Source organism: Tiliqua scincoides, chromosome 9 (assembly GCF_035046505.1).
Source record: "Tiliqua scincoides isolate rTilSci1 chromosome 9, rTilSci1.hap2, whole genome shotgun sequence".
NCBI lineage: Eukaryota > Metazoa > Chordata > Lepidosauria > Squamata > Scincidae > Tiliqua > Tiliqua scincoides.
The window spans coordinates 1513995-1537616 of NC_089829.1; the positions used below are offsets into that span (position 1 = coordinate 1513995).

A 23622-nucleotide genomic window follows, 5' to 3' on the forward strand; every position below is an offset into this window, starting at 1 on the left:
GACTTGGGGGGAGGCTCTGCCTCTCCTGCCTCCCCACCCACCACATGTCCCCGGTCCGGCTCTTCGAAGGACTTGGGGGGAGGCTCTGCCTCTCCTGCCTCCCCACCCACCACATGTCCCCGGTCCGGCTCTTCGAAGGACTTGGGGGGAGGCTCTGCCTCTCCTGCCTCCCCACCCACCACATGTCCCCAGTGCTCTTCGAAGGGCTTGGGGGGAGGCTCTGCCTCTCCTGCCTCCCCACCCACCACATGTCCCCAGTGCTCTTCGAAGGACTTGGGGGGAGGCTCTGCCTCTCCTGCCTCTCCACCCACCACGTGTCCCCGGTGCTCTTCCAAGGACTTGGGGGGGAGGCTCTGCCTCTCCTGCCTCTCCACCCACCACGTGTCCCCGGTGCTCTTCCAAGGACTTGGGGGGGAGGCTCTGCCTCTCCTGCCTCCCCACCCACCACGTGTCCCCGGTGCTCTTCCAAGGACTTGGGGGGGAGGCTCTGCCTCTCCTGCCTCCCCACCCACCACATGTCCCCGGTACTCTTCCAAGGACTTGGGGGGGAGGCTCTGCCTCTCCTGCCTCCCCACCCACCACATATCCCCGGTGCTCTTCAAAGGACTTGGGGGGGAGGCTCTGCCTCTCCTGCCTCCCCACCCACCACGTGTCCCCGGTGCTCTTCCAAGGACTTGGGGGGGAGGCTCTGCCTCTCCTGCCTCCCCACCCACCACGTGTCCCCGGTGCTCTTCCAAGGACTTGGGGGGGAGGCTCTGCCTCTCCTGCCTCCCCACCCACCACATATCCCCGGTGCTCTTCCAAGGACTTGGGGGGGAGGCTCTGCCTCTCCTGCCTCCCCACCCACCACATATCCCCGGTGCTCTTCAAAGGACTTGGGGGGGAGGCTCTGCCTCTCCTGCCTCCCCACCCACCACGTGTCCCCGGTGCTCTTCCAAGGACTTGGGGGGGAGGCTCTGCCTCTCCTGCCTCCCCACCCACCACATATCCCCGGTGCTCTTCAAAGGACTTGGGGGGGAGGCTCTGCCTCTCCTGCCTCCCCACCCACCACGTGTCCCCGGTGCTCTTCCAAGGACTTGGGGGGGAGGCTCTGCCTCTCCTGCCTCCCCACCCACCACGTGTCCCCGGTGCTCTTCCAAGGACTTGGGGGGGAGGCTCTGCCTCTCCTGCCTCCCCACCCACCACATATCCCCGGTGCTCTTCAAAGGACTTGGGGGGGAGGCTCTGCCTCTCCTGCCTCCCCACCCACCACGTGTCCCCGGTGCTCTTCCAAGGACTTGGGGGGGAGGCTCTGCCTCTCCTGCCTCCCCACCCACCACGTGTCCCCGGTGCTCTTCCAAGGACTTGGGGGGGAGGCTCTGCCTCTCCTGCCTCCCCACCCACCACGTGTCCCCGGTGCTCTTCCAAGGACTTGGGGGGGAGGCTCTGCCTCTCCTGCCTCCCCACCCACCACGTGTCCCCGGTGCTCTTCCAAGGACTTGGGGGGAAGCTCTGCCTCTCCTGCCTCCCCACCCACCACGTGTCCCCGGTGCTCTTCCAAGGACTTGGGGGGGAGGCTCTGCCTCTCCTGCCTCCCCACCCACCACGTGTCCCCGGTGCTCTTCCAAGGACTTGGGGGGAAGCTCTGCCTCCCCACCCACCACGTGTCCCCGGTGCTCTTCGAAGGCTCTGCCTCCCCCCAGCACAGTCCCTGCCGTCCTCTGCAGAGCCTCTTGTCCGCGCACCGTCCAGGGCTGCGGCGCCGCGGAGTCATCCCGTCCTTAAGATGGAGCTGCTGCCGCGCGGGCCGCCTCTCCGGCGCTGCTCCCCGCCCCGCCCCGCCCCGCCCGCACATGTGTTTCTGTTTTGCAGGCGCCGCTGCCCGGCCCGAGCGCGACTGCGGGGCGCCTGCACGGAGCGGTCCCGGCGCGCCACCCGCAGCCAGGTGCGCCCGCGGCCGGGGGGAGCGGGCTGCGGGGCAGCGGCCGGGGGGGCGCGCACGTGGCCGGAGCGGGACGCGGCCGGCCGGCCGGCGGGCGGGCACAGAGCGCTCATTGTTCGGGGGCCGGCTGCGCCGCGCCTGCAGGAGGGACGGAGCTTGGGGCGCCGCGGCCGCCGGAGGCCGGAGGGAGCAGGTGGCGGGCCGCGGGCCGCGGGAAGGGCAGCGCCGTCGGGCAGGGGCGCGAGTTTGCAAACTGGTCCGCTGCGCCGCGGGAAGAGCCGCCGGAGCCTCCTCGCGAGTCGGGGGCGGCCCGGGGCGCGGAGGCGCTGCCGGCGGGCTTTGTGTGCGCGGCCTCGCTCCGCCTCGCGCGTCCGGCCCCTGCGAGGCTTGCGCGGTGCCCGATGCTCGCCTGCAGAGCGCCTTCTGAGTCGGTGGCGTAGCCGGAGGGGGCGCAGCACTCGGGCGAGCGGCCCCTCCCGGCGGGGGCGCAAAACGGAGCCGTACGGCTTCGTCCCCCTCCAGCTACGCCCCCGTTCTGAGTAGCAAGAACTGGAAAAGAGAAGTGTGTGTGCAACTATTTTGGGGGGGCTGTTGGGAGCGGGCACTTGCTCCCCCTTCCCCTTGACGGGGGGTCAAGACTGGGCCAGCCAGAGAGCTGAGCCCACTTGGAAGTGGGGGGGTCCCAAGCCCCCCCCCCCGCTTGAAGGCAGGAAAAAAAACTGGGGGCGTCTTGATGGGGATGGACACTGGAAACTGGGGGACACCTGGAGAGGCTGCAGCCTGCTTGGAGAGATGCTGCCCCCACTTCTTGGCCTGCATGGGGGGCTCTTTCCTTCTCCTCTCCCTCCATAAAACTTTTCTGCTGGGAGAAAACTATGCAGGGCCCCTGTCTGCATCTGGGCTGGGAGTTGAGGAGGCTTCCACCCCTCAGAGAACTTCTACCCACACACACACACACCCCCCCACCCAACACACACCTGCTTCATGCAGGGTGACTGTCCCTGTTTCTGTAAATGGGGAGGTGAGATAGGGGTCCTTGCACCCCCAAAACTAGAGGGTGGGCAAGTGCAGGAGCTATACAGCCCTTTGGGTTTAATTTGGGGGGCTCTTTCCCTACTTGTGGAGGAATTTGGGGATCATACCCCACCTTCATCGCTGCAAAAACAAAGGTTTTATTGGGGGGGGTCACTTCATAGATGGGGGATATTTCTAATGTATTATCTTCCCTCTCCCCACTCTTTCATGTATGACAGGGATGCCATCCCTAGACTTTTGAGGGGAGGGGGGATACCCCACTTTTTATGTAGGCTATTTTATAGAGAAATTTATTTTTTCCTGTGGGTCATTCTCACTTAAATTCCGAGGGTTGCCCCTGTAGGTTTGTTTCTTCCCTGTTTCTAATGTCTGGGGTGTGCATATATCACACACACACACCCCAAAAACCCTCTCTAATTTACGTGGGGGAGATTTCCCCTCATGGCCATGAATTTTAGCTCCATACCCTGAGGAGACTTTTAAAGGGATGTTGTTCGTTCCCCTCTTTTTAGAGGTGTGAGCTTCTCATAATGAATTTAGGGGGAAATTACCATCTCTATTTTCATATGGGGGGTCCGACTGGGAATCTCCCCACATGCATGTGAGTGGAGGGGATAATGTCTTCTCACACCCTTTCTGTTTATGAGAGGCAGGCATTCCCCCACCCTCCAAATAGGGAGGAAGAGAGGGGAATTGCCCCATATCTCCTGGGGAAGGGGGTGGCAAATTGCCCCTTATATCCCCACAATTACTTGTGGGAGTGGAGGGGCGAATCGCATCCTCCCACTGCCTCAAGCCTGGGGATTTCTCAATCTCTGAGGGGAGAGGGGTTCAAACCTCCCAAATATGGGATTTTGAGGTAATCCTCCTTGTAGGCAGCCTCTTCCCCCACAGATATAGCTGTGTGGGGTAATCTGAGGTCCCAATTTCCCAGTTATATTGTGGGAAAAAGAGAATTTCCTTTCCCCTCAGAGTTGGTGGGCACATGAGGGGAATTTTAGATTTTCAGGTCTTGCTTTTAAGTTGTTTCATATGGGGTGGGAGTGAGGGAAGCCTCTGCCCCCCAGAAAACTGCTGTGGGTGGTCTGCTACCTGTGGTATGAAGCAGAGCTGTGTTTTATTTCATTTTCTTTTCAAATCCTTCAGCTGGGGGGGGGGAGTTCTGTCACCCCACAATAAGGAAAAGGAGGAGGCCTGCTCAAGATTATTTTTTATTTTCCAGGTGGGGAAAATTCCCCATTTTGTGAGGGAGATGTGATTTTTAAAAGAAATTATGTCTCATAATAATTTTTGTTGTTAATAGCGGAGAGTTATCCCTCACCTCCATCCCCTGCCATATACCTGCCTTTTATTAAAGGGAAAGCAGGTAATAGGTGGTGTGGTTGTCTTGCTTAGTTATACTTTTAAAAAGTGTTTTATTTTTCTTACATATTTAACCAATCACAGTTATGCTTATATGGGACATAAATTAACTTTTATGCGTTCGTCATTCTAACTTACCTGCTCTATTGTATTAAACTACTCAATCCCAAAACAAGAGCAATTCTGGACACAATCCTAACCAGGTCTACTCAGAAGTAGGTCCTGTATGGTTCAATGGGACTTACTCTCAGGAAAGTGTGGTTAGGATTGCAGCCTGTGTCATTTGGTCAAAAATAGTTGCACAGTAATGGGAGGAGGGCTGTAATGACACCCCCCAAGTTCTGGGGAGGGGATATTGTCCCATCTCTGCTTTAGCTGTGTACAGTATTCACTTTTTCAACAATGCAAGAGCTTCTTTTCCCATTTTCTATACCAGGGGTCTCCAAACCCCGGCCCGGGGGCCAGATGCGGCCTGCAGCAAGCCTCGATCCAGCCCCTGGCCAACCTCTTGTCCCCTGAAAGCCTCTGGCCCACTCAACCGAACAGAACTGTACTCTGAATGTGTCTGGAGGTGTTCTGACGGCCAGAGAGAATGAATGAATGAGCCCATTCATTCATTTATTTACTCATCTAAGTTCCATCTCTAATTTATTTATTTAAATTTTATATTTAATTTTTTTTTCTGGCCCTCCACACCACGCCAGATATTTGATGCGGCCCTCTGGCCAAAAAGTTTGGAGACCCCTGTTCTATACTAATGTGATTTTTTTATATATTTAAGTGCAGTCAGCCTTGGCCCCTCACTCCTTTATCTTTTGGGGAAGGGGAAGAAAACCAGACCTGAGGCTTCCCCTTTTCTTGATTTTTGCTCTTGTCCATGTGTTTACCTTTCTTATTTTTTACATTTGGAGCAGGGGGAGTGATGGGGTGTGTGAGTAGTAAGATTTTTTGTGCGTCCCTGCAGCCTGGGGGGCAGCGGTGGCAGCGGGATGCAGCCCTGTGGGTTTGTTTGGGTGTTTTCCTTGTTCTGTGCCTTTCAGTTTTCTCCGCTTTAATCCCCTCCAGTGAAATGCCCTCATCGCCCCCTTGCAACGCCCTCTGCATTGTCTGGGCCCACCCACTCACCCCAGCTGCAGTGATGGTCCCTCTTTTCTTATTCTTCTCCTTTTTTTCCCTTTGCAGACTTGAAGAAGGAAGACGGAAGAAGGAGATGCCCAGGCGGAAAGCAGCAGCCTCCTCATCTGGAGGGGGACAGGCCTGGGATGGGGCAGGCAATGGCACTGGGGCTCGCAAACGACCTGCCTCAGCCCGGGGGGCACCCCCAAAGAAGAAAGTTGGCGGTGGTAATGGAAGCAGCGGCAGCAGCAGTGATGAGCGGGATGGGCTGGGGGTGCCCCCTCTGGCCAACATGTCCAGCACAGCAGGAGGCAAGAAGGCAACCCGGCCCACAGGAGGGCGGGGGGCAGAGCAGAACGCCCAGAACCCCCATGCAGCAGCCGCCGTAGTGGTCAGCGAGCCTGAGCACAGCAAGGAGCACATTGTAAGGGAAGGGGGTGCCTGCAAGTGGGGGTGGGGAATCTGTAGGCTACCTCCCCACAATTAGAGGAACAGGAGGGCCGGTTCAAAGCCTGCTTCGCTGGCAGAAAAGGGTCTATTGTATTCTTGTTTTGGGAGGAGAGGGCTCTTTATTTGCAGTGTTGTGTTGCTTTGATACACCCCCCTCCATTTAGGGGGCTAAAGAAGTATGGCATTCAGGAGTGGAGGTAGAAGAACATAGAGGGATCTCAGTTTGGAAGCACGGAGTTCGTTCTAAGAGGGGTTTCCATTTTTGCTGGGGAAGTCATAATTGTTGAGCATTTCAGTTTAGAGAGACTGCAGGGTGGGAAGGAGGAATTTGAAAGACCCATTCAGTTGTCAAGGAGCAGTAGAAATGGGGGGGGGGCTTCTAGTCTCTGGATTCCTTTTTATTTTTACATAGAATGCATGTGTGTTAGAAGGAGGGGGCCGCTTTGGTGCGGTGATGTTTAAACACCTCCACCACCTAAGTTTTGGAGGATGAAATGTGGTGCCCTACTTGGTCATGGGAACATGAGGAATATGGAGGTCTTTTATTTGGAGGGGGGACTTGGGGATCTATATTTGAGGGAGTGATAGAAAGGGGACAGAAACTGTGGGGGTTTGTATACTGCCTTCATTTGTATACCACCTTTCCCTGGGGGTGGGAAATGTGGATCATTTATTCGAAAGAAAATAAAGGAGTTCTCTACTGGAGGGGGTTCTTATTGGAGGATTGTGACAGCTGGCCCCCCCCATCTGGGAAGATGAAACTGCATATGGAGATTAGGGAACCTCCATATTCAATAAGGAAATATGGGGATTTAAGATTTTACTTGTCTTTATACTTTCAACTTGCAAGAGGTTTCTGCCCCAAGTCACTTACAGTCTTACATTTTAGCAGAGGGAGGTATGAGAGAGGCAAGAGGGGTTGGAAGGCATGGAATGGTGGTGAGGGGGCTGTCTTATTGGTAATCTGGTGGGTGAATTTTATGGGCTTGGTGAGAGAATGAGGCCCTCACATGGGAGGGTAACAACACTGGGGTGTTCCACTTGGAGGGAATGGATTATATAGGGTGCCTTCTTGAAGGAAGAAGTTCCATGTGGGTGGATGGAGAAACATTTCTGTTTGAGGGAGAGGGTGACACTGGGATGTTTCCTCAACCTGTCTTTGAAGCAAAGGAGGCAGACACCAGTTCCTCTTGACCTTTTGAAGTTCTGTCTCAGGGAGCAGAAGGGAAGGGAAAGGTGGTCTTATGTGGGGGAGAGAGCACAGACTGAGGCTGCCCACCCACCGGTGGGTCACAGATCCACCTCCTTCCTTCCACGCTGGAGTTGATTTGTGGAGCTGTTTGGCTATGGCGTGTACTTGCTCTGGCTCTCACAGAAATGTATAGCAGAATTGACATGCTAGGACTGGCATCCAGGGCTCAGGCCAGCCACTTTGCAGGCGTGTGCATGCTTGCTGTGTCTCCGCTTTCCTGGTCAGGAGCTGGAAGCAGCCCTGTTAACAATGGAGAAGGCTGGGCTGGAGGTGCACATGTCCAAGGAGCCTGGGGGCCTCCCAACATCCCTTTCTCCAGCCCATTAGGGAAGTCCTGCAGGAGAGGCAGCAGCCCCAGACAACAGGATAAACACACGCACGCACACACCCTTTCTCTGACCCGAATGGTAGGGGAAGCCCAGCCCCTCTGGGCAGCCTCACACCCGATTAGCATGGCTGCCAGCCACAGTCTTTCTCTTGGCCCCCTCCCTTTTTGTCTGCATGCAAACCTGCCTCCATGACATGGCGGGGAGCAGGGGGGAAGAACTGGGGAAAAGCACAGAGATGTGGTTTGCTAATTAAAATGACCAGGCTGCTTAAAATATCTGGAGCTGATTGTTGAAACATGGCAGGAAACTTTTTTGCTTGAATCCAGTTTTGGCAGAAGGAAGATAAAGTGGTGTACTGGTTGTGGTGGGATGTGAGCCTGGTTTGTGAGTGGTCCCTTTTGCCAGCGAGAGCGCATCTGTAAGTTAAGTGGTTTGCGACATGTCTACTCAGAAGCAAGCCCCACTGAACTGAGCAGGACTTACTCTTGAGCAAGCGTTCATAGGATTGTAGTAGTTGATGTTGTCTATTAGTGTATTGTTTTGAGAATGTGTTACAAAAGAGTGGGGCTTACAAGGCCTCTTGGCCTTGTAAGTAACTAGACAAGGGGCAGCTTGACTTCTTTCCCCTTTGCCACACTGCCAACTGGCAAGGTCAGGCTTCGGCATGGGATTGATCAGGGGATTTGGTCTGTCTGTCGGTCACACTATGACATTTGATTCTTAGATTCTTAACTTAGCAACAACAAAAAGAGTGCATATTTGATAGTTATACTATTTAGAAAAACTAAATTAATTAACTTTTTGAATTGTAAAACCATGCAATGAACTTGTAAAAATTCATTCAAAATTAAAACTGCCCCCTTTGAACCAACCTTAGGTGAAGTTTCTGTAAATGTGAATGATTAATGAGCCATTCTTTAGCTGTTGTTCTGAAGTGCCAGGCTCTGCCTAAAGTCACAAAATACGGGTTTTTTTTAAATGAAATTGAAAACGGAACTGAAAGGAAGCAACGACTCATTTAAGATGGCAATAGTTTTTAACAGCAGTTGTGTTAAGTCAGCAGCAGGCCAAGAGACTTGGCTTCCTGGGACATTTGACAATCCTTGACTGCAGTCCAAGAGGCCAGCCCCACTCCCAGTAGGCTGTGAACCCTGAGAGGACTCTACATATGATGCTGGCAATACGGTGCAGTTTTGCAACTCCCTCGCTGCCTTTGCTCTGGGTAGCTTCTGTGTTTCCCTTGAGAGGAAGACTGAGACTGACCACAGAAGTAACAGCCATGGCATGCCACTGGTCCCCTCTCCACATTTCTGTGGTTCCTTTGGGTAGATCTCTGCCATACACGCCCTCCTGCAACTCGGAAACAGCAGCAAAAGTCAGTTGTTTGTCCCCATCAGTGTTTCCTGTTTCAGCTCCAGCACTTTCACAGTGAGCAGAACTGCATCTTCGCTGGCAGGGCACAGTGTGCCTCGTGTACCAAAAAAAGGCCTGAGAAAATTGGGGGAAATTGGAGGTTTAGAGACCCCGCGGGTGTGGCGCACCTTCCTTGTCCAACTCTGTGCCATTCTTGCTCTAGTTTCATTTTGCTTGATTCCCCCCCCCCCATGGTTATATATGCGCATGTTTCAATTATGATTAATCCATTCTGGTTAATCCATCAAAATCAGGGTTGACCTGTCCTAGGAAGGCAATAGAGGGGCTCCCAACTAACAGGGCAACTGTAGGGAGAGTCAGCAAGGGTGTCACTACTCTGCCAGAGCTCTTGAAAGCTGAGACCCCTTTAAGAGGGAATTAGTCAGATTCACGGAGTCTGGTTGACAGAAGCAGGACACTGGCTAGATTGACTCTGCTCTGGAAGGGGCTCTGTGGCTGTTCTTATCAGAGTGTTTTAGCACTTTTGGTTAAATGGAGCACCGTATACAAAGACAGTATACATCTACAAAGACACTCCATGCCTAGTGTAGGTGCGCAGTGGTGTTGGAGGGCCATTGCATGGAAGCATCTGTTTGGCCACTGTTGGGAGGAGGAAGTTGAACTGACTAGAGGTGCTGGTCTGATCCATCAAGGCTACCACAGTGTTTCTAGGCTTTCCAGGTCAGCTGCTGGACCAGAAGACACCCCCCCAGCTTTGCGCCTTCCAGGAGCAACAATTGATAATTTCCATCGGGCAGAGCCAGACCTGACTTTTTCCTTTTATTCTCTGTCTCCCAGAAACTTGAAGGGTCAAAATTCAAGGGGCAGCTTCTAATATTTGGAGCAACAAACTGGGACCTGATTGGTCGAAAGGAAGTGCCTAAACAGCAAGGTAGGTTGTCACAGCATGAATGTTCTTAAATTACATGTGCGCGCACTTGTGAACACATTTCATAAACACCATAAACATAACAGTGAGTGTTAATGAGGCGAGATTGTTCCTTTTCTTGATTTTGACCAATCTAAATGTTTAGGTCTTAAATGCTGTGAGGTTTTTTTCTTTCAGGTTTCACTTTTGGTAAATCACTTTTCTGGTGAGGCTTTGAGACTAACAATAATGAAACACTAAATTGAGTCTTTTTGGAGAGGCCAAATGCTGAGTCATCTGGTCCATTTATAACTCTGGTGATGACTTTGTCTGTCTCAGCAGAGGAAGATGTGAGAATAGAGAGTGCAGGAATGGATCTACCGGAGGCACAAACGGTGTGGAGATTTTGGGCTCCATCAACAGCAGCCCTTGTCTTAAAGTCGCTTGTTGCCTGCCTGCGCAGGACAGACTCAGGTTGGCTTTTTCCTGGCTCAGTTATGGGAATAAAGAGTGTCTTTATTGCTATGTCTAGATGGTCCCACAGTCTTGGCTGTCAGCTGAGTGCTTTGGGGTCTTGAAGCAGGATTCCTGTGAAACCTGCAAGCTTCCTTACCCCCCTATCATAGAGGCCTCACATTCACTGAGGAGGCAATCTGCATGTGGGATGAACTGCTTCAGCGCCCAGTCTTATCCAACTTGCCAATGCTGATGCAGCTGCAGTGCGACTCCGAGGTAAAGGAACAAATGCTCCCTTATGTTGAGGAGGTCTCTGTGACCGACCCCTCACCACAAGATGTAGCGCACACCCTGTTGGCACAGCTGCATCAGCACTGGACAGTTGGATAGGATTGGGTCCTCAGACTGCAGGTGGGGAGTTGACGTAATGCAGTGCTGCTCTGTACACAAGAACCCTCTGCAGGCGGAAAACTAGTGTGTCGAGCAAAAGGATTTGAGCCTCTCCTGCTATCTGGTGTTCTAGTTATCTTTGTGCAGGGCATTTTATTTCATTCTGTCATATGTGTCTTTGCCTGCAATTCGAAGCATACAATGCAGATTCCGCATGTTGAGGCCACCACTGAGAAGCACCCCTTGTGAATCATTGCCAGCCAAACCTCAGAGGATTCCCAGTTAGGGCTGAGAGTCCTCGCTTGTCAGTGTGGAGAAGACAGCGCTGTGTGGACCAAGGTTCCGACTTGGGGGAGGGCAGCTTCACATGTTCAGGCCCATTAAGCATCGTGATCTGTGGCTCGTAGTTCTGTGATGTAAGTGCCTCTTGCCACTGCATCTAGTTTCAAGAGCGAGCAACACCTTTCTTGGCTCTTGTGGACTCGCACTGATGCAGAAATTCTGATCTGGCGTAGAAAACCGGGCAGATTCCTGGTGGGCATTGTGTGTTATGAGTGGGTTTTGTTTTTTTTTAAAGTGTTTCTCTGGAGCACACGAACCTTCGCTGTACAGAGATTGACTCACTAGCTCCTTGGAACACACGGTGTTGCAGTTTCCTTGCTGGATTGCATTGGAATGCTGGAAAGGGCACTCCCACAAGCCGATGCTGCCATCCCGCTTTGGTCTTATCACAGTGCTGACGTCTGCCTCCCAGTGCAGACTATGCGGTCTTTGTCTGCAGTCTGGTTTGAAGACATTTGAGCTTGGACTGTGATCTTCAGCTGGACAAAAGATAGGAGGGCAAATAGAGGCCAGGGTGGGAGCTGGCAGGACGTGTCACGGAGTGGCAGCGCACACACTATGTTTAAAGGAGCATGGAGGGAAGCTGCCTCCAGTCAGGGTCAACAAAACTGAGCAAGGTGGACCAATAGTCTGACTTGGCATAAAGGCAGCTTTGTATATAGCTGTATGTACAAGAGCAGGGTGGTGAATTGGGATCTTTGGGGTCCCTGTGTTGCTGAGTCAGAATTTCCTCAATACCAGAGCAAAACATTTGATGGATGCCATTTCATAAGTGAAATCCTTTCTATTCTTGTCTTGCCAGATAGTTGCAAAGGAGGGAGCTGATTCAGACGTGCTAGTTAGACCAAGGGTCAGACTGGGTTCACGGACTCTTTGCTGTTTGTAGGACTGCAATGGTTCCCTCGGGGCCTTCTAAAATAGCAGCCTGCATTGGGCCTCAGCAGGCAGAGCAACCTTCTGCCCTGGGATTTGGCCATAGGCAGCTGCAGCCAGCCCTGCTGATGGCAGTTCAGGCCTTGGGCCTTGGTTTAACGAACAGAACGAAGCTGCTGAGGATGTGCTGTGTGTAGAGTTTGGTTCAGAGTTGGGTAGGAGGTGGTGGGAAAGACCCAGCTATGCCTGGAGAACCACTGCTGGCCAGAAAAGGCAAGATTGGCTAGGCGGGCCAAAGGTCTCTGTCAGTTCAAGGCAGCTGATGTTCGTTTATTGTTGCTGAGTGTTTTTGGAGTACCAGTGATGTATGCCGCACTTGACATTGTATGGAAAGAGACCCAAGGGACTTGTATTCTTAATATGAGCGGAAGCAGACTGACAGAAGAGGCACGCTGGAGAAGCCTATTTAAGCACCTTTTTAAACTGTGCACCTTAGTCCACTACTCTCCTTCCCCTTTGAAACCATCACTCTTTTCCATGGCAGCTGCCTACCGTAACCTGGGCCAGAACTTGTGGGGGCCTCACAGGTATGGGTGTCTGACGGGGATCCAAGTTCGGACTGTGGTCTCGGGGCCATGTGCTGCTCACAGTCTCCTGATCACCACTGAGGGGAAGCTCTGGAGCTGGGGTGAGTAATGGGAGTCACTTTAGGGCATGGATACTGGGGAGGGTCGTCTTTACATGCAGAACAGCTAGGAAGCTCTGGGGTTGCACGAAAGATCTCTCTACCTGAGACCTTGGAGAGGTCAACTGGAATAAATGGCAGGAGGTCTAGTGACCAGCCCTGCAGCATTGCGCCCCCATAGGCCTGATGACTCTGCATTTCCCTGTGTGGTTCTCCAGGGCGTAATGACAAAGGGCAGTTGGGCCATGGAGACACCAAGCGAGTGGACGCACCCAAGCCCGTTGAAGTACTCAGCAGTGAAACAGTCGTCTTGGCAGCCTGTGGCCGCAACCACACACTAGTCCTGACAGGTACAGGGGGCTTCTTGTGCATGGACCTCTGTCCTAGTTTCTCTTCCCTCTCCACTCACCTTTGGCTCAGCTCATCAGCATTATAACTGGTTAATAACTACTGGTCATGGGGGCAGCAGTTTGGTGAGAAGAGGCAAAAGGTTAGTTTGTCTCGGCCAGGGCCTGTATGATTGGGGGGGGGGGAGGCAGGGATAGGAAAGAAGGAAGGGGTGGGTGGGATGGTGGGGAAGCAGGGATTGGAGGGAGGAGGCTCAGAGGAAGCCTAATATCACAAGTGCTAGGGTTCAAGGGATGAGAGCAGACCCTCCGTGGGACCTTGAGTCAAACAGGGCTGGGGGCTGAGGACAGGCCAGGATGTACAGTATTGCCCACTGGGCCAGGAGCGGTAAAGGGGGCCTTGGCTCTGGGTTTCCAGCTGGGGTACGAGGGAGAACTTGCCTGTGTTCCATCTTTGCCTTCCAGAGAGTGGCTCCATCTTTGCCTTTGGAGAGAACAAGATGGGGCAGCTTGGCCTTGGCAATCAGACTGATGCCGTTCCCAGCCCCACACAGGTATGTGCCTCACAAGAACAGCCCCACTGGATCAGGCCAGAGGCCCATCTAGTCCAGCTTCCTGTATCTCATAGTGGCCCACCAGGCACAGAGGCCCACCAGTGGCCTCATGTTGTCCCCTCATTTAAAAACTATTATTGTTATGAAAGTGACAGTAGAGTTTAGATTTGATTGTTACCTCCTTATGACTGGTAATTCCTGCTTGCAAAGTTCTGAATGTCTCTTGTGGGGAAATGTCTTGAGTCTGTGAACTAGAATTGGGAAAAGAATGACCAGAGTATTTAAACAACATAAGCAGATACAGGTTGAGTCTCCTGAGGGTTTCCTTCCCAGAACTCATTCGAATGGCATTAATCGCATTTAATCGAATTAAAGCAAATCCACTTTAAAAAAAATGTCCTTTTGCTCAGTGATTTTAAAACAACCTTGCTGACTTTTGTAGCAGACAATCAGTCTCTCTCCAGGCACTTAGAAAGACTTCACTTCAGCAGAAAGGCAGCAACCCCTCCCTTCACCAGGAGCTGCAATGGGGGGGATGGAGGAGGGGATAATTACTGCCGTTCTCAGGGGTCACTTGCTTCCTAGTGAAGCTGTTAAGTGCCTGGAGAGAGAATGATTAATGGATTGTCAGCCTGCTGTCCTCTCTTGAAGTAAGGAGGCTATTGTTAAATGACTTTTTTCCTTTTATTTAAAGTCCCCTTCTCATTGCATTGAGATAAAACCAAAATCCTTGAAAAATCCGTGGATAATTAATAATAATAATAATAATAATAATAATAACAACAACAACAACAACAACAACAGGTATTTATATACCGCCTTTATTCAAGACTTTATTCAAGGCGGTTTACATAGGCAGACTTTATCTAAATCCCTATTTAAATAGTGATTTTTACAATTTCAAAGAAGGTTCTTTCTTTCAAGAACGACTACATTCAAGGTGTTTCATTCCGATCTGGCTTCACATTCTGGCCTCCATCCTCCCACGCTCCGAGCAGATGGAATTGCTCGGCTTCAGCTTGTCAGCTGCTCCAAGGGCGCACAGTGCCGGTGGCCTCGAACTGGCGACCTTGTGGATGTTATCTTCAGGCAGACGGAGGCTCTACCCTCTAGACCAGACCTCCTGCCCGGTCCTGATAATTAGGTTATACCTGTATTGCAACTTCCAGGCATTTCTATACTTGCCAATCTGACAGCAAATCAGCTGGGTATAAAATAGCAACGTGAACATAACCTTGACTTAGGGACTTGCAGCCCTTTGAAATCTTGGGGTATGTGTGCTTAATTTCTCATGTACACAGTTTTGCTCCCAGCAAGGGGTGCACAGCAGCGCCTCGAGTGACTCCTCTTGGTTTTTGCATGGTAATGCTTTATTGGCGCAACTCTCCCCCGTTTCAGATCATGTACAACGGGCAGCCGATTACCAAGATGGCCTGCGGGGCAGAGTTCAGCATGATAATGGACTGCAAAGGGAACCTCTATTCCTTTGGATGTCCAGAGTATGGACAACTGGGTATGTTGTTGGGGTTATTTTTCCCAAAAAAAAAACCTTTTCTGGTTTTTTAACTATATGCAAAGAGAAAGATTGGGGGGGGTGGGAATACCCTTGTGGCCTCTTTCACCAGCTGTTCTCTCTCTCTCTCACACATGACAGGCCACAACTCTGATGGGAAGTTCATTGCGCGAGCACAGAGGATAGAGTACGACTGTGAGCTGGTTCCCCGCCGTGTCGCCATCTTCATAGAAAAGACAAAAGATGGCCAGATCCTGCCTGTCCCCAATGTGGTGGTCAGGGATGTGGCCTGCGGAGCTAACCACACGGTGAGGTCCAGATGAAGTGGCCTCAGCAAAGTGCTTGAAAGTCTGGGGGAAGAGGCAGCAGGGCCTCGCTGAGTGGGACTGGTGGCATACGAGGAAGACGATTGTGTGGACAGTGTGCATCCATGATAGTCAGTAGATAGTGTGCAACCATGATAGTCTGTGCAGAATTCCTACATTTGCCCATATTTGTGATAATGTCCACCTTGTCCTGACTAAGCTGTACCCAAAGCACAGGCCTTTGCATTCCTGTCAGTAAAGTGCCTTCTGTGTTTACCTTCCGTCTTTCATTCCTTGTCTACCCTTCTTCTCCCCCCACCCCCCAGCTTGTCTTGGACTCACAGAAACGAGTTTTCTCCTGGGGCTTTGGTGGCTATGGCCGGCTGGGTCATGCTGAGCAGCGAGATGAGATGGTACCGCGCTTGGTGAAACTCTTTGACTTCCCGGGTCGTGGGGCAGCACAGATCTACGCAGGCTACACCTGCTCCTTTGCTGTCAGCGAGACAGGTAAACATGGCCAAGGCTGGTTGATTTCTTGCCCTGTGCTTGTTTGAAAGTAGCCCAGGCTCTTTAGCTAGCAGGGTTGACCTTAAGAGTTGATCAGACCAAAAACCTCTCTGGGCCAGTTTGGTCTTCAACAGTAGCAAGCCAGCCAGGTGTCTCGGCTGCAAGAAATAGTGCCCTCCCCTGCAGTTCACCCCACCCCCCAGTACTTGGCACACTGAAATCTCTGTGCTGCCTCAAAGCTGTCTTTGGAGATACCCATCCTCAGGGTAGTATCCCAAGGCTGTGCCCTTCTTTTCACCCTGCCTGCCCAATACGTTGGAGGGGCCCCAGATTGGAGGGAGTGTGCCTTACTTCTTTCTGCTGCAAGTGAAGAAACCGAACTGCAAGGCATGTAGGTATTAGGGAACTTGCCTGTCAGTCCCTCAACAAAACAGGAGCAGAAGAGGCCCAGCAAGTGAGTGGAGCTGTGCAAATGAGCAAGTCGGACCTAATAGTTTCCCCCCCTTTGTGTTTTGAAGGTAGCCTGTTTTTCTGGGGAGCCACAAACACCTCCCGCGAGTCAACAATGTACCCCAAGGCTGTGCAGGACCTTTGTGGCTGGAAAATCCGCAGCTTGGCTTGTGGGTAAGAAACTGGGGGCAGGGGGGGATTCCTTTTTGGGGAAAAGGGGGTGGGTGGCCTGGAGGGCAGTGCAAGAAAAGTGCATTTTCCAGTTTCCCAGCACAGCCTTCTGGCTTCCAACCCTGGCCAGAATTAACATGCTAAAAGAGCTGATCGTTTGCATCCAAATGCAGCTGACAGAGGTGCTCAGAGATGAATTGTCTGCAGGACCAGAAGTTTCTTGCACTGTCCCTGAGGAAGGCCTGAAGGCTTCCAAAATTGCATCAGTGCCTCCCCCACACCCTCCTCCTCCTCTCTGTGTGAGTTTCATGTGGCTCTGTGGTATTGGCTGGTTGTGCAAATGGTTCTGTTGATATGCAAAGGAGCAGGGAGGTGACCCTCTGATGCCCTTTGCCTGCCTGCAGAAGGGAATTGGGGTTGATCTTGGATCCTGTGCTGCTTTCATAGACAGCACAGCACTTAAAAGAAAAGGGGGCCTTGGGGGGAGGTGAGTCCACTCAACTTTGCTCATTTTAAGAGAGCATTTCCTGCTCTAATGGGCCTTCACCTGTTTTGTGTGGAAGGCTCTAATGGGTTTACTTTGTACAAGCAGAGGAATGCTTGCAAAATGCATCAAGAAGAGAAGTCTGAACCATTGAGGCATGGGGGGAAGTTGCAAGCAAGCAGGAAAAGGTCCTGCACAGCTGCCTTGCTGGTCCTGTTTTCAAAGGGAAGAGGCCCTCTCCTGCTGCTGGTCTCTGAAGGGTTTCTGTCCCACCTTTCCTATAAAATGTGCAGCATGAACATCTGAGGCTCCCTTTGTCCAACCAAGGGCTTGTCTGCCTAGCTCTGCATTGCCAACACTGCTTGAGACCTTCTGCATGCAAAGCAGGGGCTCTGTCCACTGAGCTGCAGCCCCATGAAATTCTGTGGGGGGGGGGGGGAGTTCCATCAAAGAGGCAATTTTTAAATAACTGTAAAGCACCCTTGAGCAGAAATGGGCAGGAGAAGCAGCATTGTTTAACCATTGCCCTCCAGTGGAATTCTCCCCAAAGCTGGGGCCTCCCCATGTGACCCTTTCCTCCAGGTCTCTAGAAGGGAACAAGGGAATTTTTTTCTGGGGAGGATGTTCCATAAGTAGGGAGTCTTCACAGAGGGGCTCCCCTCTTCTGATAGTGACCCACCAGACTGAGCTGTTAGTAACTGCCAAGATAGAGGCACCTGGAGAGCAGTGTCATCATTAAAGCATCTGCCTTCAGTTCCTCTGTTTGGAAGGCTCAGGAAACAGATGATGGGGGAATCCTCTCAGAGCCCAATGCCTTGGAGAGCCACCTGCAAGTCACGGGAGGCACTCCTGTCTCTGCAGATGGACAGGTTGGTCTGGGGGAGGCAGCCCTTTGGAGGGTGTGAGGCATACTTATGGGGTAAGGGTGCCAGGGCTCCAAACAACAACTTCCCTTTGTGTGCCTGTTTTCAGGAAAAGCAGTGTCATAGTGGCTGCAGATGAGAGCACCATCGGTTGGGGTCCGTCTCCGACCTATGGAGAACTGGTAAGGAGATGGGAAAGTGTTGTGTGGCCTTCTGAGCCTTGTGTTGCCGTCAGCTGTGGGCAAAAGGTCTCTCCAGTGTTTGTGTGGCAAAATGAAAGGGCCCTCAACTGGGTGACACTGCAAGTTAACCATGTGTCAGAACGCTGTGTGGGCCAAATCTCTGCACGTCCCCTGCAGGCAGCTTGCTTCAAGAGTTGCAAGGACACCAGTGAATTGCAGCGTTTTATCCGGAACAAGGCCTTGGCTAGAATTGCTGGGGGCTCCTGGCTGGCCTCTTGCTTCTTGCCGCCTGAGCTGATGGATCTCTGATCCTGTAATTGCTAAATGCTTTGGAGACTGTCTGGTATGTTCCTTTGGAGAACTGCTATTACATAGCAGGCACCACTGTTGGTAAACAGTATTTTTCACCTTGAACTTGGAGATCTGTTTCCAGGTTGTCCATATGCTTTAAGGAGCCTGGCTTCATGGCCTGTTTTGTTCCTTGGGGCAATACGTTCCTGTTTAGCTGTCCCCTGAGTGCTTTTGCGCTTCTTTCTTCAACGTGGGGATTGATCACTGTGCCTGAAAAGGGATGTACTAAAGATCTTTGCAACTTCCTGGGCATCTTGTTTGCTCCTGCAGTGACCAAAGCCCAAAGTGACTATCACCAAAACATTGCTGAAGCTCTGCCAAAGCCTCAGGGATGCTGGGCATTGTGCCATGTTACCAGACTGAGGCAAGATAACTTGTGCATGTGACCAAAAACCAGCTCAGAGCATATGCAGAGGTGGAAAATATGGACCAGAGATCAGCAACTTTAGTTGCCTGCACCTTAGAGATGGAGTCCAATTGTACCTGAAGAAATTGCATTGTTTAAGCCAGGAATGCAGTCAGACTCCAGATGGTCCCTCCTGAGCGGTGTGTCTGGTGCAAAAGGCATTCATGCTGCTGCTTACAAAGCACACCCACTTCCCATCCACAAGTGATTCTCTCTATTGGGAGGGGGGTATGGGGAACAGTCATGATGAAATGGCCAGTCTAAGTGGACCTCCTGCAGTAGACATGGGCACAGCCTTCTTGGGACGCTGACTTCTTGACTTGTGCCCTCAGGGCTATGGAGACCACAAACCCAAGTCCTCGACTGCTGCTCAGGAGGTGAAGACTTTGGATGGGATCTACATAGAGCAGGTAAGAGTGGAAGCAGAGGGAAAGAAGCTCGGGCCCAGGGAGGTTCCACTTTGCCCCTCGAAGTGCAAGCACCCTCTGTTCTCTCCGCCCAGGTGGCCATGGGCTATGCCCACTCCCTGGCGATTGCCCGCGATGAGAGTGAGTCCGAGAAAGAGAAGCTCAAGAAGTTGCCAGAATACAACCCACGCACCCTCTGACACAGGGCACCAGCCCTCCCCCTCAATGAGGCAGCTGCCCCTTCCGACGTGCACTGGGACGCAGAGTCATACGCAGCGATGACAGATCATGATGGCGCGCATTTTTGTTACACTTCCCGAGATTCTGTTTTATAAGAAATTTTGAAGTTTTAACTACCTGTTACTATGATTCTTTCTCCCTCACCCCCAGCCTTTGCCCTGAGATGGCTTGTTTTGTATTTTGTATTCTTGTTTGGGGGTAGGAGATTATGTTGAAGAGATCTGCTCACCCTCCTGAGTTGCCGTTCTGATGAAAATGGCGGGACCGTTCACCCATCATTGTTTTAAAGCCATCTTTGGCTAAGCAGTGGAGCAGGTTGCTGGTCTCCCCCATTCCAGAAGAGTTAGGGGGTGATGTTCTCTCCTCTTCAGAACAGCTCTACACCTGTGGGCTAACTTGGTTTTCTTAGGAGTAGGGGTAACCTGCGAGAAGGCTGATAGCCTTTTGTGGCCCCATCCCCTTTTAGTTTTAATGTCTATCTGGGCATTGTTAATATCCGCATTTTATGGATGAATCGCGCACACGCAGAGTGTTGTGATGAATGGTTGTGCGGTTGAGCTCTGTAAATGTTCTGATTTGCGTTTCCCTGCATGAGCCTTTCTTGGGCACTAGAACTTATCCTGGCGTTTGTAAATACGAGTGTGCCCCGGTATCTGTGGGCGTTCCATTCTGCCCCCCCCAATGTGGATACCAGAAACTGCAGATACAGGGGAAACTGTAAAAATAACAGGGGGCGCCATTACGTTTACCTTTTGATTTCTTGCAGTTGCAGGAGTGTGTCTCGCTTCACTTGTTAAACTGAAGAACAGCCTGCAGACAATGAGCCTGCGCACTGCAGAGAGGGAACCAAATTTTAACAGGAAGCAGGAGTGCCCTCTAGTGTGCAGGCTCCTTGCCTACATGCTCTGTTCTTCAATTTAACAAGTAAAGCAAGACACACTCGTTCTTGCAGCATGACTACAAAAATGAAATGTCAGCCTAATGAGTACAGGGGGGACCCCAATCCATGGAAATCAGATCCATTGGTATGAGGTCCTGCCTTGTCCACCACATCAGGGGGCACATCCTCCTTGGGATGAAGGAAGCCCTGTGACTCCTCTACCTGAATGCCTGCTGTTTCCACCATCCTGGCAGGTCCCGCCGTGACTCAAAGGTGGCTCTTGGTAGAACTGGGCAGAGTTCATGCAGATCTGAGGGCTGCATTTTCTGCAGTGGTGGAGAATGTACCTGTGCCACAAGTTACCTGAAGCTTCACGTCCTCGGCTCAACTGTCATAGCTTCCGTCCTTCCTGCAAGCGGTCACGGGCTGCTTAAAAAACGTTCCCAGCATCCTTGCTGAGGAAGCTTGTGTTCTGAAGGGAGAGCCATGTCATTGTGAGGTGGTCCGTCAGCTGTGCCCCTCCTTAAAGGCAGCTTATAGGTGATTGGTTCCGCCCCCCCAATTCTAGTTAACTTCCAAGTGTTTTTCGTCTGTTCAGCCAAACTGTTGGAGAAATTTGGTGCCTTTTCAATGGAATATGTTGCTGTGTCTCAAAGTAAATCCACATTTTAAGGGAGTTCCCCCCCCCCTTCTTTCCCATCAGCTACTGGCTGTCTGTTTGCTCTCAAGTTGGAGAACATCACATGTATGTGTTTGTACTTCTGGGGTTGTTGGGAAAGGGATGCCGTATGGAGAGGAATTCCCTTCTCTGGGACTAGAAGGGGCTTAATGATTCACTTGTTTTTTAAGAAGAGAAATTAAGTCTGGAATCACAGATGATGCACAAGGTGTTTGTCATCTGTGTTCCCCATAGTCTGTTCAGCTAAGTTGTTGGGGGTTTTTTTTTGTTTGTTTGTAATAAGGTTCTGTCCCTGTAAACCTTCACAGTTTAGTGTATGTGTTGTCTTTATGCGGTTTTGATGGATGGCATCTTTGGACTAAAACTAGCTAGGACATGCTTCAGGCTTGGGTAAAATCAGGATGGGGAGAACAAAGAGGGGCTTCTTCATCACCAGTGGAGGAAAGTGTGTCTTGGCTCAAGATTTAGCTGCAAGCCCTCTTGGCCTGTAGAGGGCAAAGGCTCTAGGGGTTTCTCTTGCCACCATCTTCGCTGGCTGATGTCTTTTTCCTTCTCCTTCTGGGAGAGTGAAGCAAGCACTCAGGTGAAGCTGAGGGGAGAATTTTGGATTTCAATGAGGTGGGAAAGGTCTGCCACTGAGTCCTGTAACTTGATCCCTTTGTATTTTTTTTATATATTTCTCAAAATAAACTTTTAAGTAAAGGATAGTGTTGTAGACCCTCCTGTATGCTGGTCCAAAAATACAGGCAGATTTTTGCATTCTACTTGTTCTGAATAAATGGGTTTAGGGACTGCTTACACAAAACATTTTCAGCACAGCGTCCTGGTTCACTTTTGGCACTCTGCCACCAGTTGTTATGGCAGTAAGTGGTGGCAGTTGAAATTGGGACCGTGGAGTGTACAGGGCTGTCTCTGAAGGCTGTATTCAGAGTCTCAGGGTTTCCCAAAATATCAGGTGTTTAGGACTGGGGTACAGAAAAGAGAGCCCTTTTTTGTGTGTGTTTCTTTTTCTAGCCTCCCTGTAAAAAAAAAAATTATATCGGATTCCTAAACACTTCCCATTTCCTGGCATCAATAGGCACCAAGGCTGGAAAAAAATTTGATGGGGGAGGGCAGAATCAAATGTTTGAGTCAGCTGCTTGCGTGCATTATAGCAGTGGTGTACACTGAACCCCCTCTGGGGTGTGAACCCTCTGGGAACCCCACATTCCACTCTGAATGTGGAACACACAGGCCCTTCTGGACTGGAACAAGGAGAAGAGGCTTCAGAAGCAGGGCATCTCCACCACTCACTTGGGGCAGGCCTAGTGGTGCAAAGGGGAATTTCACACCCTTGCTTCTGAGGAGGTACCAGTGGTGACTCAGAAGGGAGAGGAAGTTGTTTGCTGTGCTCAGGGGTGCCCTTGTTGTCAGTGCTTGGCATGTTTCGGGCAAGTGTTTGGACATGAAGTTGCTGGGGACCCCAAGGCACTGCTCTGTACTGGTCCCCCTCTATGGGGCTCCATTGCATGGTGACACTAGTACTGAAGACTCAGAGGTCAGCCGAGCCAGGTGTGCCCTTGGCTGTCACTCCACCTTGCCGAAGACAGACATGGTCTTTGATTTTGGAACTGAGAGTCAGCCTTGGAGACTGCTCTGGTGGTTTGCCCCCAAGAGCATCACCTGAATATCTAGAAAGTGGTATGTTCCAAGGACATGCTGTGCATGAACTGACTCCCCACAATAGTCTGCACTCAAGTTTTATTCAAACAGTTGCTTAGAGAAAAATTTGCTTGCAAATTTTTTTCAGGAAATAAACTGATCTACACACTTTGATTAAAAATGAAATCACATCCTGCTGAAATCAAATGTTGAAATCCTTCCACTTGATAACCTCTTCATATCCCTGAACTGACCCTCCTGCCCCACTTCTTAGGCCCAAATCTGAATCATCTTCAGGATTGTGCTGGATAGACTTGAACCGAAGGCAGGAAACTGGGAAGTGGATTCTTCTGACCAGCCCTTCCTGCTTATCTGTGATCCAGTAATCAGAGGGACTTAGCCCAAGTCAAGTGAGGGTGCTGACTGAGGAGGCACAGAACAAAATGCAATCCTCAAAGCACACGTGACATAAAAGGCCTCCCTGTAAACCTTCCCTGGAAGATGCGTATGCTGGAGTAACAGGTCTGGCCTGGCCCAGAGGCTCAGGCTGCAGGAGCAGGTGTCAGTGCAGCTACTTGAGGACCTCCCTGTGAATACCAGATGTCCTTATGGGGAAGTTAATGGCAAGTGACTATGAAGTGGGAACGAAGCAGCCATCAGGCCATGAAATGTGTTGTTGGACCTCCAGGATAGGCTTTTAGGACTATGGGGCACAAAGGAAGATGAACCTGGCTCAGGCTTTTAAACTGCCCAAAGTGTGCTGTTGTGTGTGGTTTGGTGGCACAAGGGCCCAAAGGCATGGTGTGACCTGGTGCTCCCAAGGGTGTGGGAAACAGGCCTGGCTGGACCATTTAAGATAGGATTGGGTGTTGCTCCAACAGGCACAAGGTTGACTGAGGGCTTCTGTAGTAGCTGAAGAACTGGCTCCATTGCAGCATCAGGCCCCTTTTTGTGGGAAGCCTGTTGTGGCTGGAAGGTTCCTGCCCAGGTACTGGTTCCTGTGGCATCAGGGAAACTGGCTTTCTTGCAGGTCCCACCAAGGCTGCATCATCTGGTCACTGGGTCAGGTCACCATGGGGGTTCAGTTCCTTGCCTTGGCCTCCTCCTCCTTAGAATTGCCTGCCTCAGCCCCCAGTTGTCCTGGGGTCAT

General features: G+C 51.5%; 1 protein-coding gene across 1 annotated transcript; it reads left to right on the plus strand.

The window, feature by feature from the left end:
• The first annotated feature begins 1840 nt into the window (after nt 1–1840).
• Nucleotides 1841–19793, plus strand: RCC2 (regulator of chromosome condensation 2). Its single transcript, XM_066637119.1, has 13 exons — nt 1841–1924; nt 5501–5858; nt 9677–9770; nt 12352–12495; nt 12711–12842; nt 13305–13393; nt 14792–14906; nt 15048–15214; nt 15538–15718; nt 16237–16342; nt 17796–17868; nt 18958–19035; nt 19128–19793. The coding sequence occupies exons 2-13, from the start codon at nt 5529–5531 to the stop codon at nt 19230–19232; spliced, it is 1614 nt and encodes a 537-aa protein (XP_066493216.1). The 5' UTR covers nt 1841–1924; nt 5501–5528; the 3' UTR covers nt 19233–19793.
• Nucleotides 19794–23622: the final 3829 nt, after the last annotated feature.

What these genes read in the sequence shown, in the direction of transcription:
- RCC2 (XM_066637119.1), top strand. Translation starts at nt 5,529, where the DNA reads ATGCCCAGGCGGAAAGCAGCAGCCTCCTCATCTGGAGGGGGACAGGCC. An exon ending in TCCAGAGTATGGACAACTGG is followed by an intron (nt 14,907 to 15,047) that starts GTATGTTGTTGG and finishes CACACATGACAG; the next exon opens with GCCACAACTCTGATGGGAAG. An exon ending in CTCCGACCTATGGAGAACTG is followed by an intron (nt 17,869 to 18,957) that starts GTAAGGAGATGG and finishes TTGTGCCCTCAG; the next exon opens with GGCTATGGAGACCACAAACC.